The sequence below is a fragment of the Serinus canaria genome, chromosome 2 (assembly GCF_022539315.1).
Source record: "Serinus canaria isolate serCan28SL12 chromosome 2, serCan2020, whole genome shotgun sequence".
Lineage (NCBI taxonomy): Eukaryota > Metazoa > Chordata > Aves > Passeriformes > Fringillidae > Serinus > Serinus canaria.
The window spans coordinates 41,120,523-41,138,591 of NC_066315.1; the positions used below are offsets into that span (position 1 = coordinate 41,120,523).

The 18,069-nt window shown below is 42.2% G+C and overlaps 1 protein-coding gene across 1 annotated transcript in view; it reads left to right on the forward strand.

The window, feature by feature from the left end:
- Window positions 1-18,069, forward strand: part of TGFBR2 (transforming growth factor beta receptor 2) — a 60,399-nt gene that overhangs the window by 39,495 nt on the left and 2,835 nt on the right. Inside the window, exons 4-6 of the mRNA XM_030235213.2 lie at window positions 2,180-2,979; window positions 7,090-7,231; window positions 14,901-15,028. Of these exons, the coding sequence (XP_030091073.1) occupies window positions 2,180-2,979; window positions 7,090-7,231; window positions 14,901-15,028 (1,070 nt within the window). The remainder of the gene's footprint in view (window positions 1-2,179; window positions 2,980-7,089; window positions 7,232-14,900; window positions 15,029-18,069) is intronic.

Here is an 18,069-nt window from a genome sequence, read left to right on the forward strand (position 1 = left end):
AGTTGTGTCATGTAGTCGTGAACTGCTTGCAGTCAAAACTCCAAAACAGCCATCCCACAATGCAGTCAGTTTTCCTCCACCAGGGTGTTTCCCAAGTTCTTAATAAAGCAGATTTTCTAGAAGCAAAGAATGCACAAGGGAATAAGCAATGCAAATCTATTTACTGACAGTGACATTTGACTTTCTAAATATATTCCTCCCGTAAGAGCCATACAAACACAGCAGGTTTTTTTCCCCTCTTCAATATGTTTAAAAACAGAAGAGTTGGTTTTAATCTGTGATGAACTTTTAGGATTGTTTTGATTTAAAATTTAATAATTTTAAAATTTACTAACATTTTGTTGTCAAGAGAAACTACTGGAGAACAAGGATTTGTGGTATACATGGGTCTGGAAGGAGGGATCTTTTGCATAAATAAAGGAAATATATTTCTTTAGGTACTGCTAGTGCATGTCATTGACCTGTGCTAGGCTGGGAATGACAGTGCTAGAAAGGCACTTCTTCCTTGAAACCCTGTGAGAGGCTAGGGTTTAATTACTCACTTGCATCTGGTTGATGAACCTTTTAAACAGAGGAAGCACATCCTGTTTCAGGATGCAAGCCTTTTTCCAAATAAAAAGAATATACTTTTCAGATGTCCTATCACCTGCCTTTGAACAGCTGAGGGCTCCTGCTATTTGCCAGCTGGGTTTACAATGGAACAGTGATTACAAATGAAATTGGAGGGTCAGAGGTAGTGCTTGTTCTAATTGCAGACTTTTTACCCTTATCCGTTTTAGCATTGCTCACCTTTGTTTTGAAAGGCACAGAGTAGGGGAAACAGAGACTTGTGGCTCATTAGCTAGTGACAGCTTCCCTTCAGAGCTTATTAAACTTTTCCTTCTCGTGTTGACTTATTTGGCCTGGTGCACAGAGCCCGAGTCAATGATGTGGCTGTAAGCATCCGCCAGAGCATCATGCTGCCACCACAAGCCACTTGCTGAACTGTAGCTGCAGCTTCATTTGTTTCAGTCCATTCAGGTTAGGCTCCCAGAACTTCTTCCTAACAATTCCCTCCCTCATGCAAAGATGATACAGTACATTTTCTCTGACTCAAAGGAAGAAAGAGACTAAGAGAGTAAATTTCCATTTGTTCCATCAAATCAGTTTCAGATATAAACTCTGGCCCTCCTTTAATCTCTTCTTGGAACAAAACTGTTCCCTTTTAAACTGGTTGTCTTCCCTAAGAAATACTGAACAAGAAGGTAGTTTTTAGAGGTGGCAGGGCAGCTCTTACCTGTAGGATAATAATCTGTACTCTTCCTAGAACACATCCCTATTCTAGAATAGTCCCTGTTGTTCTTCTTGTCCTTATATGTTCCACCTAAGAATATGTCGGTGTGTGCAGTGCACCAGGTATGGAGTTTGGAGTGAACATCTTCTTTACAGCAGAAAACCAGTGTACAGCCAGCAAGGAACTCACAGAGGAAGTTTTCCAATACATAAATCCATATAGAAGTACCTGGAGGGTGGTGGTGGTGACCATTCTGAGCCTGTTTACATGCAAGTGTTTGAATTCGTTCTAGCAACATTCACATACATCAAAGCACGAGAACGAGTTCTGGTTTTTGGGTCTGTATGCAAGCATACAGATTTGTGCCTAAATATTTTTGTATGGTGTGTGAACAGACTTCCTGAAGATGGCTTTGCAGGGATCCTACTAAAATATACTGGATCTGGAGTGATAACTGGGCAAGTGGGAGTTCACAGGCTTCATTATCTGTTTATTTATAGAAAAATTAATGTGTTCTAGTAATTAGTGGTTAAAGGAGCAGTTCTGTCAAGAATATATTGACAGAGTAACTACAGAAGATTTGGCTATTTTATTCAGGAAAGTGAAGATGTCAACCATTATGTATTAAAGGCCTGCGAGAAGAATAAAGCTACTAAATTACATTAGGTTCTTACTTGTTCAGTTCTGGCTTTTTATAAAGTAAGCAGACTGGGAAGTCCTGGTAAGCAGAGGCCAACATACAAATCAACATTTTGAAGCGAGAAAGTAGTGACAATTTTTATTATTTGCTGTTAGTGGAGAAGATAATGTATTGCATTCTGGATAAAGATTATAATTATTGACAGCCTTCTGTATATATCAAACTATGATATAACTTCATGCATGCCCTCCTTCTGTTCTTTACAGATGACCCCCATAAGCCAGAGGAGAAAGATGAAATTTCCAAAGTCACAATCATAAGTCTTGTCCCGTTACTGGTGATTTCTGTAGCTGTGATTGTTATCTTTTATGCCTACCGCACTCACAAGAAGAGGAAACTCAGCAAGGCATGGGAGAAGAATGTTAAGCCCAAGAAGCACAAGGACTGCAGTGATGGCTGTGCCATTATGTTAGACGACGACCGCTCAGACATCAGCTCCACGTGTGCCAACAACATCAACCACAACACAGAGCTGCTGCCCATTGAGCTGGACGTTGTTGTTGGCAAGGGAAGGTTTGCTGAAGTGTACAAAGCCAAATTGAAGCAAAACACATCAGAACAGTATGAAACTGTGGCAGTCAAGATTTTCTCCTATGAAGAGTATGCTTCCTGGAAAACTGAGAAAGACATATTTTCAGATGTAAACCTCAAGCACGAGAACATACTCCAGTTCTTGACCGCAGAGGAGCGTAAGACAGACCTTGGCAAGCAGTATTGGTTGATCACTGCCTTCCATGCTAAAGGAAACTTGCAGGAGTATCTCACACGGCACATTATCAGCTGGGAGGACCTCTGGAAACTTGGCGGGTCCTTGGCCCGAGGGATTGCCCACCTGCACAGTGATCACACACCCTGTGGTCGTCCCAAAACACCTATCGTACACAGAGACCTAAAGAGTTCCAACATCCTGGTGAAAAATGATTTAACCTGCTGTCTCTGTGACTTTGGGTTATCCCTGAGGCTGGACCCTTCCCTGTCTGTGGATGACTTGGCTAACAGTGGGCAGGTAAGTTAGAAGGTTGAAAGGGGGGTGGGCAATGTACCAGCTGCTCTGTCGGTTCCTGGGCTGAAAAGATGAAAAAGACTTCTATGGCAACTTTGACTTAAAATAATTTAAAATTATTGTGTATGTGTTTATAAACAAAGAGGCTTTAAACATTAAAGCAACAATGAGAGAAGTGCAATGTAGGTTTTGTTATGATTGGTGACCTGCACGTGTGTGTGATGCAACCATCCTCTCACTTATACCAAGCATGTATGAGCTTGTTAGCAACTGTTCATGGTGCTGCTGCAAAGCACACACACAAATACAATAAGGATCTGCTTCGTGTTGTGAGCTTTTGACACAGTTTTCATGCCTGATGGCATTACACTTCTGTGTGACTTGACCCAGTCCTGGTCTACCCCAGCATATGTGAAGTCAGTCTTGCACCCTCAAAAGCTGGAAGCACGTAACTATTGATAGATACAATTTTAAAATTCAAAAAAGAGATCTCTTTAATGAATGGTACATTCTCCACATGTAAGCAAATGTAAGGATGTCAAAAAAGAATAATTTTCCTGTTGTGATTTTTCAACTAAGGGGCATGGATAATACTCATCTACTTGACAGGGATGTTTATGAATGTCTTGAAGGTTACCTACATCTCTAAATATTTTCTCTTTTAATGAAAACTCCTATAGTATAAATTCAGATAATTTGTTAACTTTATTCATAATAGTTTAATTATACATATATTTGTGTATTTTTATATTTATATATTTATACATAGGTCACTCAAATCTTGTCCATTTAACCTGACTTTTACCCCACATGAAACTAATATTTTAGCTTAGAGCATTTTCAGGGACAGATCTTCAGTCTGTGGTGTTCTGTTGAGTTCACAGGAGTTTTACTGTTGTTTATCAAATGTAGATATGCCTTTGGAAGTCTCCTTACTGAAAAGCAACTGTCCTGATCTCAGTTTTATAAGATCTATTAACCACAGCCAGGAGTGAATGTTAATTAGTGGAGCCACATTTAACATGCTACAAACAGCACTCTGTTGCATATAATTTCTCTCCAGCATGCCAGATCTTTTTAGAGTTCAACGAAGTCCTACCTGATTGTCAGTAATAAGACTGGTCCCATTTGAAGCAAGACAAGAACCCTGAAATTCATCACCCACAGACACTTTGCTTAAAGCAGACCCTTATTGCAAGCTGATTTCTCTGGCATTCTCTGTCACTTGGAAGTAGGAGGATACTGCCGCTTCCACAGTCCACACCAACACTGATGAAAAAGTACAGGGCTGCTCAGATCAGGCTATGGCTTTGGGGTTGGTGTCCTTGGGCACTGATGTTGAGGCTGACTGTTTTATTTTTTTTAGCTTCAGTGAGTCTGTTTGGGGGTGACCAAGCTGATGTCATTCTTCTCTGTGACTAGGAGTATGAGTCAATTGATTTGACTCCAAACTCTACCTTGTTCTTTTTGGGCACATAAAAGCAACCTACTTTAATTCCCTAACATGCCAACTTCAGTGCTGTAGCTTTTATTAAAGAAGGCTTGCACCAAGATTTGCTTTATGCATAATTTCTAAAATTTACCCTTTGACTCAAACCCTTGCCACCAGAAGATTCGATTTTAGAACTTGTATAATGGAGCTGACCCAATTTTTAATTCAAGAAAAACTCGAGCTTTCGATGAAATAGATAAGAGTGTAAGTATTTAACCGTTTTTCTGGTCATCCTTAGACACTAATATTGAAGGCAAGTTGTTGGGATTACAAAGCCTTCTTTCCAATCTACCCAGCTACCTTCCATATCATGCAGATATAGCCAATTATTAACTACAATACCAGGCTGGAAACCACCTTTTCCCGCTATAGAACATTTGCAGTCTTTTGAGTTTGGTCATCCATGATTTATATCATGTCTGTATTTGCAGACATTATATAAATCTGGACCTTCTTCCCACTGTGATCAGAGAACTGGTAGGTGCCTGCAAGGCCAGCAGTTCTGCACCTCAGCAGCATCAGCACCCTTGTAACAGATGGTTTCCCATATCAAATAAAGAGAAATGTATACTGCCTCTCTCACACCTCAGGGCATCTCTCAACAGCTTGAAAGAAATGTAAGATCTCCAGTAAAAAAAGATTCAGACATCACAAAAATGAAGAGAGATGGTCCCTCACTATAAGTTTTGGAAAATCAAGAACTGAAAGCAGACTGGTATTTGCAAAGAAGAAGCATATCCAGACTCTAGAGGGGCAATCAGCTTGGAATTGCCAGAGTTTAAGTACCTCAAAATGCCTTTGAGACTCAGGAGTCACTTGTTTTCAAGATACATAAGCGTCTATGACCAAAAGACCTAATAATCTAGATGCAGATAAAAGGACATAAGCAGAATGGAATACATGATAGATTCTAAGCAGGATGGGTATAAGATTGGCTTGATAGCATTCTTCAAGTCAATTTTTGCCTGTGCTTTCTTCTGTGCACTTTAGTTGTAGGCCTTCATCCTCCACTGTCCCACAAAAGTGCAGAATCCTTTTCATTGCTGCAAAGAGCAATGTTAAATGCCAGACCAGAACAGAACTTTATGGCAATGTGAGTGACCTGTGTTTAGACATCATTAACTCTTGTTATAATCTGCAAGGCTTACAGATGTTTGCCCATGTGCAGAAGTAACCTTCTTAAGCTTTGGATGGGATGTGCTTGAGAAGAAATCATGTGCTAGGGAGTTAGTAGTGGGTAGCAACAACCTCTGCTGCAGCGTTTCCATATGTACTTTTTAAGTAGGGAAAGGAGTTGGTGCTCACCTCGTTGATGCTGAGACATGAGTGTCCCAAGTACCTCTTCAGAGCTGCTATTCACATGCTAGGCCTTAAATTCATCAGTGTCAGTGTAGCAGGGAACTTAATTTTGAGACTGCTCACACTGAATTATTTTCCTGTCCTGTGTTTATAAAGGCTTTGATCCTACAACCATTCGGATATTTTTGACGCAGAGATTTTCTGCTGTTGCAAGGTCCTATGACAAAGCTATGTACTTGATCTTTCCTTTTTCTTATGATACTTTCCACTCTTTGTGGAACATCTTCCTATTTGCCCTGAGCCTGAGGTGATAAGACATGTTTAGAGAAGCTTATAAAAAGGGTGTCACTGGGCTCTCTCAAGACTGCACATTTACTATGTGGCTGTCTGCAGACCCAGTTACTGAAATGATCTTTGAGGCCCTGCTTGCCTCTGGGCTCTGCAGTGATTGCTGCAGTGTAAACAGCTCGTTTAAATCATATGTCCTACTGCATCACCCACTTGTGTTTGTTCATCTCTGCCATTAAGCACTCCTCAACCTCAAGCTGTCTTTGCCTGATGAAAGACTTCTGTTTGCAGTTTTTCAAGGGGAATACGTTATTTATACCCTGTGAAGAGTTTGCCATTTGAGAGCAACTGTTGAGTGATCCCAGAATTCTTCCTTAAATCCTTTTTTGTGATGAAAACAGACTTTTAAACTTCACTTTCTGTAATGTAAAATCATATTCTAGATCTCGGCAAAGCTGCTAAAGTCATTGCTGAAAATTGCTCAGTATGAATAAAGTTTATGAGAATGTTTTTTTCAAAGGGGCAGATTTTTGGTTTCGATTCAAATGTGTGGTTCTGTATTCAGTATTTGTGTGTTTGCTTTCTTCTCCCAGGCCTGCATTTACTCCCCTTTTAAGCCTGCCCTGAAAAGAAACAGCTAACACTGTAATATGCTGTGCAATATAATACAATGTGTTTCTTGCTCATCTGAAAGACACTTGGTCAGCAGCAATTGCTTCAGGCCCAAGGGTCGGAGTGTATCTGTGAATGGCCAAAGAGTGAGAAAATTTATCAGTGTCAAAATTATTTGCTTAAGGAACTAAAAAGGGCTATTTTTTTTTCCTCACCGGGAGAGGTGCAAGTAAGTTGGTAGTCAGGACAATGCCAGATTCCCCTGGCAGCAGAAAATATGGCCTGTGCCAAGTATAGCCTGAATTTTTGGATGCATGTCAAATGGCACTGTTTCTGTGAAAGCTGAAGTTAAATCACAGTGGAATCCAAAACATGAATTGCAATTTCAGCTTGTGAGCTCTCCCCAATCTCTTCTCCTGTAGGTTGGCACAGCAAGATATATGGCCCCTGAGGTTTTGGAGTCCAGGATGAACCTGGAGAACATGGAGTCCTTCAAACAAACAGATGTGTACTCCATGGCTTTGGTCCTCTGGGAAATGACATCTCGCTGTAACGCTGTTGGAGGTAAGTTCCATCTGTCTTCTTCTCTCTAAAAGTATGTTGGACAGACATGCTCTCATGGTTGTCTGGGGAGAGGGCGATTCTTTTCACCTATCATAAGGTTTTCTAGTGTATATGGATGTTGTAAATTAACAGTCCTTCAGCAGAGTGAGATTCACGTGTGCACGATCAGGCTTGAACACCAAGCACTGAGCACATGAGTAAATTGATCCTCAGCTGGTGTAAGGATAAGTTTGCTGTTAGGTAGGTCACTTCTAAAGGTTATTAAATCTGGTTTCCCTGTGACATCTTGGGTAGCCATGGATTGACTCAGTCTGGTTGATCTCATTCAAAATAATTGGAAACATAAGTCAATTTGAAATATTAAACTGAAGAAGTGATAACTGCTTCCCATTTACTTTCATGGAATGGTAATTCTCAAACTGAGTAAGGGCCAGTTAAGTGTCCCATTTACGAATTGGTAATTTCCGTAAGAGGCATCATAGTGGGATGGAAAGTTTCCTGTTTTCCCAAAGTCACCAGCTGCTGCACATCATGGTTTTGTGATTTTGCAAGAGATCATCCATATGAGAAACCAAGGGATGTTTGCAGTATAAAGTGTCATAAAAAAATAAAAATTATTTGAACTGACTATCAGAACAACTCCATGAACAGCTGCTATGCTTGTTCATATTCAGAATTTCTTCTGAAACAAAACCCTCAATTTCTGCTGTACCTAAAGTTGACCCAAAATTCCCAGTGTGCAACACTGGTATGTGCTAGAAATCAGAAAAGTTGCTGTTGGGATATCTACAATATATATAATGCCATGTTTGAAGTTTTTCACCTTTCTTCAGGAACTAAAGTAAGACAAAGTTGCATGTCAAATTCTTCAGCCTTCTGCAATTGTCTTAAAGTCATTCTAAAAAACATTGCTGCACAGATCAGGGCTCACACAGCCAGTCTAAGGAGCGGGGCTGCAAAAGGTAACACTAATGTGGATATTATAGTAGATATGCAACTGTGATTTGATTTGTTATCCTTCTTCCAAAACCACAGAGGCTCCCTTTTCATTGGACTTGGCACGGTTCCACCTTGAAGGGCTGCCATAGACACAGAGACAGGACAGTCTTGCAGGCTAGAGCACTGTGCTATGAGGAACACAGTGTACAGGAGGGAAACCAATGTCCCAGGGGAAGATGTGCATAGCTGCTCCTTGTTTCTCTACCAGCATCTGTGGGATACCACAAGGGAGGTCTCTGAAGCCGCTCTGTGCAGTGACTGTGTGGCTGCACCACGATGTCCATGTGCAGGAGGGAGAAATTGCCTCCATCTCAGTCTCCTGCTCTGTCTGACCAGCATTTGGTCTTGCTGGGTGGGCTGTATTGCGGGCAACAGATTTGCCCCTGTTTGCACCCTGCCAGGAAAGCTACAAAGTGAGTATGTGTGCTGAATGTGCTAGCGTAAAAGCATGAAAAAAACACCAAATTCTTTTCTAGTCAAACATTTAAGGGTAAAACATTTAGTGCTTCAGGAACTGAACCTCAGTCTGACATATTACAAGGCAAACCTGTCCATATTTAATGGATCATGGCTGTGCCTGTTTCTAAGTGCATTGGCACAACCTCAGCCTTTCATTAGCACTTTTGTAAATATGGCAGAGGAGATTTAAAACCTGAAAAAAAGGAACTGTGCCCTGTCTCATGATCGGTCTGTTTCTTGCAGTTAGGAACTCACCTGATTAGTATAAATATGAGCTGTTCACGGTGGAGTCTTTCATCTTTGGTGATGCCTGAGTCCCTTCCTGTTCAGATTTGCTGAGTAGGGCACAATGAGAGATTGCAGCAAAAGCAAACCTTATTGCTGCTGTTCTCAGAAGGCAACTGCTAAAAGAGGATATAAAGGGAGTTTCATGAGGAAGGAAAATCACCAGCATGTTTAGATAGAAGAGATTGACCCCTTATAACCTTGAGAAGAAGAGCTGAAGTCATTTCAGTACAGGGAAATATTTCTCTAGCCCGGCATCCCATTTCAAGTGATGCTTAACCCCCACTCACATCCTGGTTTTCCCTATTCATTTCATCTCTCAGTCATTCTCATCTCCAGAAACATATTTCTTGAATTTTATTTCCCTATTTCAGTCATCTTTCCTGAGGTGAGGTCCCCAGCAAAACCCCAGGAGCACTAGGGCAGATCTGTAGGGGTTGGAACTTGCTCTCAGCATCTCTGGCTAAGGCAGTTAAACACAGCTCCCAGGATGTAGATCCCTTAACTTGTCACTGGTACTGAGCTGCAACAGCAGTGCACCATTACTCTCATTTCCTTCTCAGATTTTCCCCTGGTTCGAGCAGTCTGGTTATCTTTGCAGCCAGCTGGTGAAATACCCTTACAGTGATTCATGACTACAGCTCCCACTCTGCTTTCCTTCTCCATCTGTCACTTGTGAGACTCCCTCCTCTCCTCACAGCCTTCCTGCGGAGCTGCCTCTGCTCACGCAAACCCCTCTTTTACTCCTAGACTGTTTGGCAATGAGAAAAATGTCTTTGCGTGTGAGGCAGAGTAGGCTGACCTGATTGCAGACAGCCTTTTCAAAGGAGCCTAAAAGATCTAGGCTCTGTCTTTGCAGGGCAGGCTTGGCTGTGGTGTCAGCTCAGGGCAGTTTTGAGGGCCAGAGTGGGGAGTCTTAGCCAAGACAACAGCATTAACAACTTTATTTAGGGAGGGAAGCACACAAGGAAGGAGGGCTAATTGCCATTCAGCCCCACAGAGGTACAGGGTCTTATTTCTTTTTCAAAGGGAGCTCTCGGGATTCATTTGTCAGCGTGCAGGTGTTCAGTGAGTGTGGGAGGGATGCAGGCAGGTCCTTTCACTACAGCCGCTTTGTCAAACACAGCCTCCACGCTATGCCAGGCCTCTTCAGTCAGCAGCCTTTTAAACAAAAATACCCAGCAGCACAACCCGTACTGTGAAGCTGCTGTAGTAAATAAGCAGGTGGGGATTGGCTTTTGTGAAAGGCCATGCTGTTCGTTGTTACTTTGTTGTGCTAAATGTGGAGAAGCAGAAATGGGGCACAAGGGAAAGGGAGACAGAGGCAAAGATCGAGGTTGACTGATTTTTCACCAGAGTATAATTTAAGAGGCATATTTAGAAACTCAGCAATACTACTTTGGGGAGAACTTTGACTGTTCCACGCTGCCGTTAACTTGGTATTTCATTCAGCACAACAGCTGCGCACCAGATGCTGCACGTTGCAAGAAATATAATTTTCATCTCAACCACTTGCTTTCAGAGTGACACAGCTTTGGTGACTGAGACAAGTGTAATTTCTCTGACAGCCTCCTAGAAAGAAAAGAAAACCATCTGGTTTGAATCACAACTGCTATGGGTGAGGGACTATTGGGGGTGGCAGGGGAGAAGGAAAGGAAAAGGAACTTTTGGATACACGGGTTTGGTGAAGAGGGAGAAGAGAAAGCCCTCAGAAAATGGCGATGTTGCTTGAGCAGTGCTGTACTGCCTGGAGTGGTGGCTGGCTTCAGAGCTGCAGAGCTTTGTTTAAAATGTCAGCCTTGCTTTACCAGAGCTGTGTTTCATGTGACTAAAATCAGGAGTAACCTTATGCTCACTTGGAAAGAGTCAGCCAAGAGCCACAGTTTGACAACTACACATTTGTGCATGCTGTACCTCATGAAATGCTCAGCTTCCATCACACTGATGTGGAGCAGTGACATTCCTGGCAGCAGGGAGCAATCAGATGGCCCATGCAGCAGGGCTGTGCCTGCACAGTGGGCCCTGAGGTGGCTGGGGACTGATTTAAATTTCCTCTTTCTGTGAAGCAGAGCTCAATCAGGGCATGTCTGCACGACACTGGCTTGTAGCGGCAAACAACCCTGCTTGGTAGATCCACATAGTGCAGTGTCACCCCAAGACAGGCACCCCTGTCCTGGAAATTCTTCAGTGTCACCACAGTGCTCCATGTAAGGTGCTGTTCTTCAACAAGCCCATGTGGCAGTGGATAAGGTCTCTGCACCACACCCCATGCTGAGCACTGGTGTGCTCTGTGTTTGCCACTTTCCCACCTCAGGATTCCCTGTGCATTGACTGAGTAGCCCTAAGCCTACTGATGGCAGGGCTCGTGCACTCCCAAATCTTTAGAAGGGTGACTGTGTCTTGATCATCAGATGTGAAGGAGGAGGTATGTGTGCACAATGAGTTCACTCATCCCAATGCATCCTTCCCTCAACAGGGAAACCTAGAGAAATTTATGAAGTAAGCATTCAACAGCATCTTAAACTTGGCCATGAAACAGATTTTGGGTCTCTGCTTTGGGCATTATTTTCCCTTTATGCAACTAGTGCAAGTTAGCATATTCACTACCCAAATTCCTCTAGCATGAGGAAGATACTATCTGAAGGACTCTTACCTGTGTTTTCATCAGCTGTCACAGTAGCTCCACCATCAATTGATTTATCCCTTCTCCCCTCTAATAAGCTCTAAATAAAGGGGCATTTCAAAGGGACCTAGAAGCTCCCAAACACAAGCTCACTGCTGTGGGCTGTGCCTCACAGTTGACTTCTGCTGGACTTTCACCTCACTCCTGCTTTGATCCTGCAAATAAAACATCATCCAACATGAGAAGCTGTCCCACAGAAATCAGTAAGACAGATCACATAAGGGAGTGTCAACAGGGTTTGTGGTATGCTCTTCTGACCCAAAGAAAATTTCACTGCAGAAAGCTTAGAGTAGAAAAAGACCACAAGCAGCCAAATTTTCCAAGCTTTCAGCACACAGAACAAATAGATTTTCAATAATGTCTCTGTTTGGGGCTAAAAATCCTATCGCAGCCATTCTGAAAACTATAGCTAGGCCAATGTCAAAAGAAACCAGGGGTACAGCAGTTAGTAGTGCAAGTCAGCTCTCAACCATAATGCTGGAGGTTAAAGTTAAAGGAGGTCTGCCATTTTTGAGTGCTAAACATTCTGTAGTTCGTGGTTCCTGAGTATTTATGGTGCTTCATCCAGTTGTCTAACTGGACTAAAACCAATGAAAAGAAACATATAAGGCATGAGAAATAGAATCAGCATCTGTATACAGCCACACACAGGCATCTAGCCACAAACATCTTAACCTACCTCAAATTGACATCTCTTACATCTACTGCAGCACGTAAACATGATCCATGAATAACACCAGCTATTACTGCAAAATGTGTCTGACACTTGAGATTCCACAGCTTTAGGATGACTTACTGCATAAGGATTTAGTGGGCTTTTTTTTTTTACTTTCCAAGGGAGAGAGAAGCATGGTAATAAATAGCAAGGAGATGCCGCATGCTTTTCAAACCGAGGGAAGGCATGACTATATTGGTAGAAAGTCATTACAGGGAATTGGCATCTGGCCTAAATTTCTCTTTCTTTACCATAAACAAAAACAAAGCAACAATAAAAAATTCAAACCTGAAAACTTATTCAATATATTTTTATTTGGAAGAGAAATGCTCATAACTTACAAAAAATTTCTCAAACAGAAAAAATGTATTATGAACCTATCAATTGCCAGGAAGGGTTTTCCCTTCTGCTTGAACCATCTCATTAACTTGAGCAACCTTGAGATTAAATTAGCGGGAGGGAACAAGAGTACCAGCTTCCCTCTGTTGGACATTGAGACCCTTCTGACTCCTCACCCTGCATGATCACAGAGCCTTGGCTGGTGTCCATTACCACTGCCACAACTGATGGAGGTGGTGCAGGAAATGGCCATCTAGGTCGTGTGATTTAAATTCTCCTGGTGAACTTCAGTATTTTGTTAGCTTTGAACATATAGGTATGTGCAGTATAATCATTGTGCATCCACTGCATGCTAACCCAGGTCTGACGAGCAACATGGCAACTTCCCATTTCTAGGGCTAAAGTCTTATAAATTTACTTTGGCTGAGTCACCTCAGACTCAGATTAATGTGGGTGAAACTGGTTTGCATTCTTGCATAGGAAAGAGAGTGAAGCAGACTTTGGCCCTTGAGTCTTAGAAGATGGGACTTTTGTTTCTGGACTATAGCCGTTCTCCAGAGCATCTTGTGGAAAGTGGCCAGCAGCAGGTGGCTAGGGAGAAGGAAGAAGAGCTCTGCAGGAGGCATCTATGGGGTGCTCTGCTGCACTGCATACAGTTGTTTGCAGCTGAATCTCTAAATGCAGAGCATTTGAAGCACAAGGTTTCATATCCCTTCCAAAATGTTTGTTATTGTAACTTGGCTATTCTTTTTAAGCATTAGCCTGATAAAGTCTTCATCTCATGGCCATCACATGCAAGTGAGATCTACAGCCTGACTTCAAGGCTTTGGAGAAAAATCTAAAGGTAGTTGTCTTCAATACCACCTTGTTTTTATCCTGAGACATGACAGAAGGATCTGACCTGTATTATCTTGATCCTTAGTTATTTTCAGTAGCGTATCATATGACCCCATCCTTACCTTTCTCTCTCAAAGTAAACAAACCCAAGTGTTAGAAGTTCTTCCCATTTCTTTTGGACCTTTAATCCTTATTCACATTTCTCAGCACTTTTAAGCCCTTTAGGGAAGTGAGCAACAATGGGCACTGCAGATGAACTTGGTTGTGGCATCATGCAGCAGTGATTTGTCTCTCTGCTCATTTGTCTCTGTTCACACATCATCTGGGCATTCACATGCATTCTCCAGACTGCTTTGTAGATTATACTTCAGCTTTTCTTGCCCTCAATTAATTCCTAGAAAGAAATAAGAGGCAGCAGAACAGGCCAGCTTCATAAATCTTTATCTGATAGCAGCAAGTCATTAGGCCTGTGAGTAAAGTCTCCATCTGTTCCCAAAGAAACCACAGCATTTTCTACACTGTGTCAGCATCTACTATAATATTTCCGCTCTCAGAGATTTCTTGAGTTTTCTCCAAAGGTCCCATATGTCTGCCTCTTCCTTTCTCTCTCCAAAGAAAAGCAAAGAAAATATGCAAGATGCAAACAAAAACTAGAGTGGCAGCAGCCCCTTCAGAAAGCTGTGCCCCTGTATCACAGGCCAAAACTGATCCATTTTGGGAAGGAAATCTAAAATAAGAACAGACTACTACTTTCTACAAAAGAATGCAGCTTAGGAGTAAACAAGGGCAGTATGGCAGCTTCCAGCATTGCTCCTTAACTCTATCTTTGCCCTTTCCAAGCAACTGTTTTGTCCTAGCAATCCACACATTCACATCTACCATGACCTAGATAGATTTCAGTTTATATTTCACCTGATAAGTGTGTGTGGACTCCAGGAGAGCTAAGGGTGACCAACTGCTCAAAAGCTTGGCTCATGCAAAACTCACCCTAAACCTCCTGTGCATTTTACCTCAGCAGAGATTGAAAGGCTCACAAACCATTATAGATTACTCTGCTTCTTGTACTGCTGCTAATACTATTATGTACTAAAGGGTTTAAATGAGAATTGTTTTGTTGGTTAGGAAACAAAAGGGGAGGGAGGGAGGGAGGGAGGGAGGGAGTGTGTGTGAGAAACACATTTGAAACATTTTTGAAAATGCCAACAGGCTTTGCTTTGTTTGGAGCTGGTCAAGCAGAACAGTGGCAGCGAGCAGCTAATCAGTAGCTCCTACTCCTCAGAGAACAACCAGCTCCCTTCACTCCTGGCACCAGCACAGCCCATCTAAATACCCTGTGTTTGCTTCTTTCCCAGAAGTGAAAGAGTACGAGCCCCCATTTGGCTCCAAAGTGCGAGAACACCCTTGTGTGGAAAGCATGAAGGACAATGTCCTGAGAGACAGAGGGCGACCCGAGATCCCCAGCTCCTGGCTTAACCATCAGGTAAGAGCACCACACGTGGGTGGTGCGAGCTGCACTGCACCTTTAGCTGCTGCCTGAAGCCTGAGCCTTTCCTGCCCAACAGGCTGCACCTCCCTCTGCATGGAGAGGTCTGTCACACATGGAGAAACTGCATCACAGAGTGGCACTGGTGCTGATGTGGTGCAGGCACCACAGTTCTCTGCACCATGCCTGCCCCAATGTCCCGGTATTCCCGCTACACACCAGTGTAATCTAAAAGCAATCAAAACAGAAACACTGGAAGCCTGAGATCCAAAAATCATCCAGAGAGGCACAGAATAGTTAGGCCCCTAAAGCACACTGCAGGTAGGCTTTGAAAGGGCAAAGAAAACAACTTCACACGTGGGTCTCTGTTGCAGGCAGAATGGGAGCTTCAGACAAAATTTTTTAAAGACCTCCTGTTGAGCCATGAGGTACAGAAAGGATCCCCTTGCTTTCTAAATTCCTTTTCAGAGAGGTGTCTAGGTATGGCTGGGTTCAGTCTTAGCCTCAGATTTTGTCAACAGTTTACATTTTAAGGATTACATAGGTGCAATTGAGCCATTATGCAACTTTGTCCCACATGATTAAGGTAGCCAAACCAGATATAAAAATATAAATTATTTAATAGGATAATGACTAGACAAAAAGGTCTTAGAGTTATGTACTACACAGTGTAGGAGCTGTAACTACTTGTATAGTGTGCACTATGAAGCAATACTGAAGCAATCATATTAAAGCAACTGTACTAAAGGCAGCAAAACCAATTATTAACTTAAGATTAATGTCAGCCACCATGCCAACAACCTTAGGCAAATCTCTTCCACTCAGCCTCGAGGAGGAACCTTGAGGGCATGGGAGTAGCTTGAGGCATTGGACTCCTCAAGGGAGTTATGTTAGAAGATGCTGTTGTTGAAAAGTGGGACTGGGCTTACATAATATAAAGCAATTGACTGTCAGTCAGATGTCTCCAGGCCAGCTCAGTCAGCTCAGCAGCTTTAGATAAGTTATTAGTAGTATCACTTGTTTGTTCCTTTGTTGGGCAGTTCACCTCTACCACATCTTCACCTCACTATCAAGATGTTTGAGTCAGGCTGGTTTCCACATTATTCAACACCAAAAGCAGCATGATGCCCTTCTCCATTCTCCACTGGTAGCTTTGCAAACAGGGCACTGTTCAATTTGTTTTACCCCATTTCCAGGGAGACCATCCTACTGCAGAGGATCTTCAGCAGAGAAAGCAAATCTGAGTACTTTACCATGGAAACCAGTCATAGTTGTATCCCAGCTGTTGACAGGTTTAATGAAATAGGAAATTAGTCTTCAGCAAGCCAGTCTGGTTTTATTCAGGTTGTGCATTAGCAGTCCATTTCCCTTGCATATCACAAAGCACTTTGTCAGCTTCCTCCATTCCCGAGCACCAGGGTTGCACTTCCTAGGCAATAGTAGATTTTTCAGTAGAGGAAACTGAATGGAAACAAGCCAAACATATGCATTTCTTCACCTTTGCTCTCAGTAGTTTTATCAGTAGAGATAAAATGCGAATCATATTAGAGAAGTGAGGCTTGGTCATTCCACTTCTCAATGAAAGACACTGAGTGGTCTTTAGTGACAAAAGGAAAGTGTCACAAACTTTTATAGAAGCTCAGAAAACCAAGAATATCATCTATTTCCTTCAGGAACAACGTAACACTCCCTTTTTAATTTCATTTGGGAAGTTAAAATCAGTCTGACAGCTATTTAAAAAAGACCAAATGAGTGGCTAAAATCAATCACCTTTCCAACCAAGAACACCTGCCACCTGATGATTATGGCAGAATGCAGCCCCTTCCTGGAATGCAGGAACTTGCTCCTTATGTACTCAGCAGTGAGGAGTAGGGCTATTGAGGAGGGGCTTTTAACGAGGGAAGAAAGTTGAATTTTGAGGGACACCTGGATATCTGATACTGCCTGGATATCTGATACTACCAGCACTAAAAGCCCTTGAGAGCAAGGCTGAGTGTGAGGAGAGTTGCAGCTTGAGGTACTGGGGTAGAGCTGTAGGATACACTGTGGATTTAATCACCTCTGGGTTTTTAAAGCAAGTAAAATGATCATGGATTTGGACCTAGGTGTCCTGCATTTGACTTCAGAGGTTTCTTCCCGGCATAAAACCCACACCTCGAACTGCCCCAGCACAGAGCATCCCACCCCAACTGGGAGGGCCATGCACTTGTGCGTATGTGTCACCAGAATGGGCACAGCTGGCCCCAACAGGGTTCACCTAGGAGTCTAAGGAAGGAGATGCCTGATAACATGCTTAGAGGACATTCAATGAAGGTGGATTTAATTCCCTTTGCCTGAATCCCTTCCGTGTTTCACATTGTGCTAAGATGCAGTGATGCATCAGTTTCCACAGTGCTGTGACAGTTTGCAGCAGCTGAGGATCTGCTTTGAACTCCATAGAATTTGTTCTTACTGTAATGGCTCTTCCATATTCATTTCCTTCCTCTGCAGTTGTGTTTTTGTAATGAACTCATTATTCATCATGATAAAAATTCTGGAATGGATTTACATATTACAATTACCCCCCCACCCCCCTTAATGAGATTTGTTGCACTATTGATTTCAAGTTAATGTTTAATATTTAATTTAATTTACTGCTTGTAATTTCAATGCCAGCAGAAAACTAATGTTATTTGTATACAGACAGTAACATTCTGCTATTAGCATTGACATCAGTCAACATCACCAATTAGGTAAATTATACAACTAATGCAGTGTTGTGAAATGTTATTTTTTTAAATAAGTTTAAGATAAATCCCACTTAATGGGCTTTTACTATCATAAAGCAAAACACAGTTTCCTGAAAAATACTTCATGTTTATAAAATTCATTACAGAGATGCAACTTGTTTTTTGCTCCTGAAAACATTTGCATTGGAATTGAAATGAAGGTTAAACAGTTACAACTGTGAGTGATCTGCTTAAGTGTTCATGGCACTGTGACCCATATTTGCACATAGATTTAGGTAGTCTATGAGGAATTCATAAAGAGCTGATGTA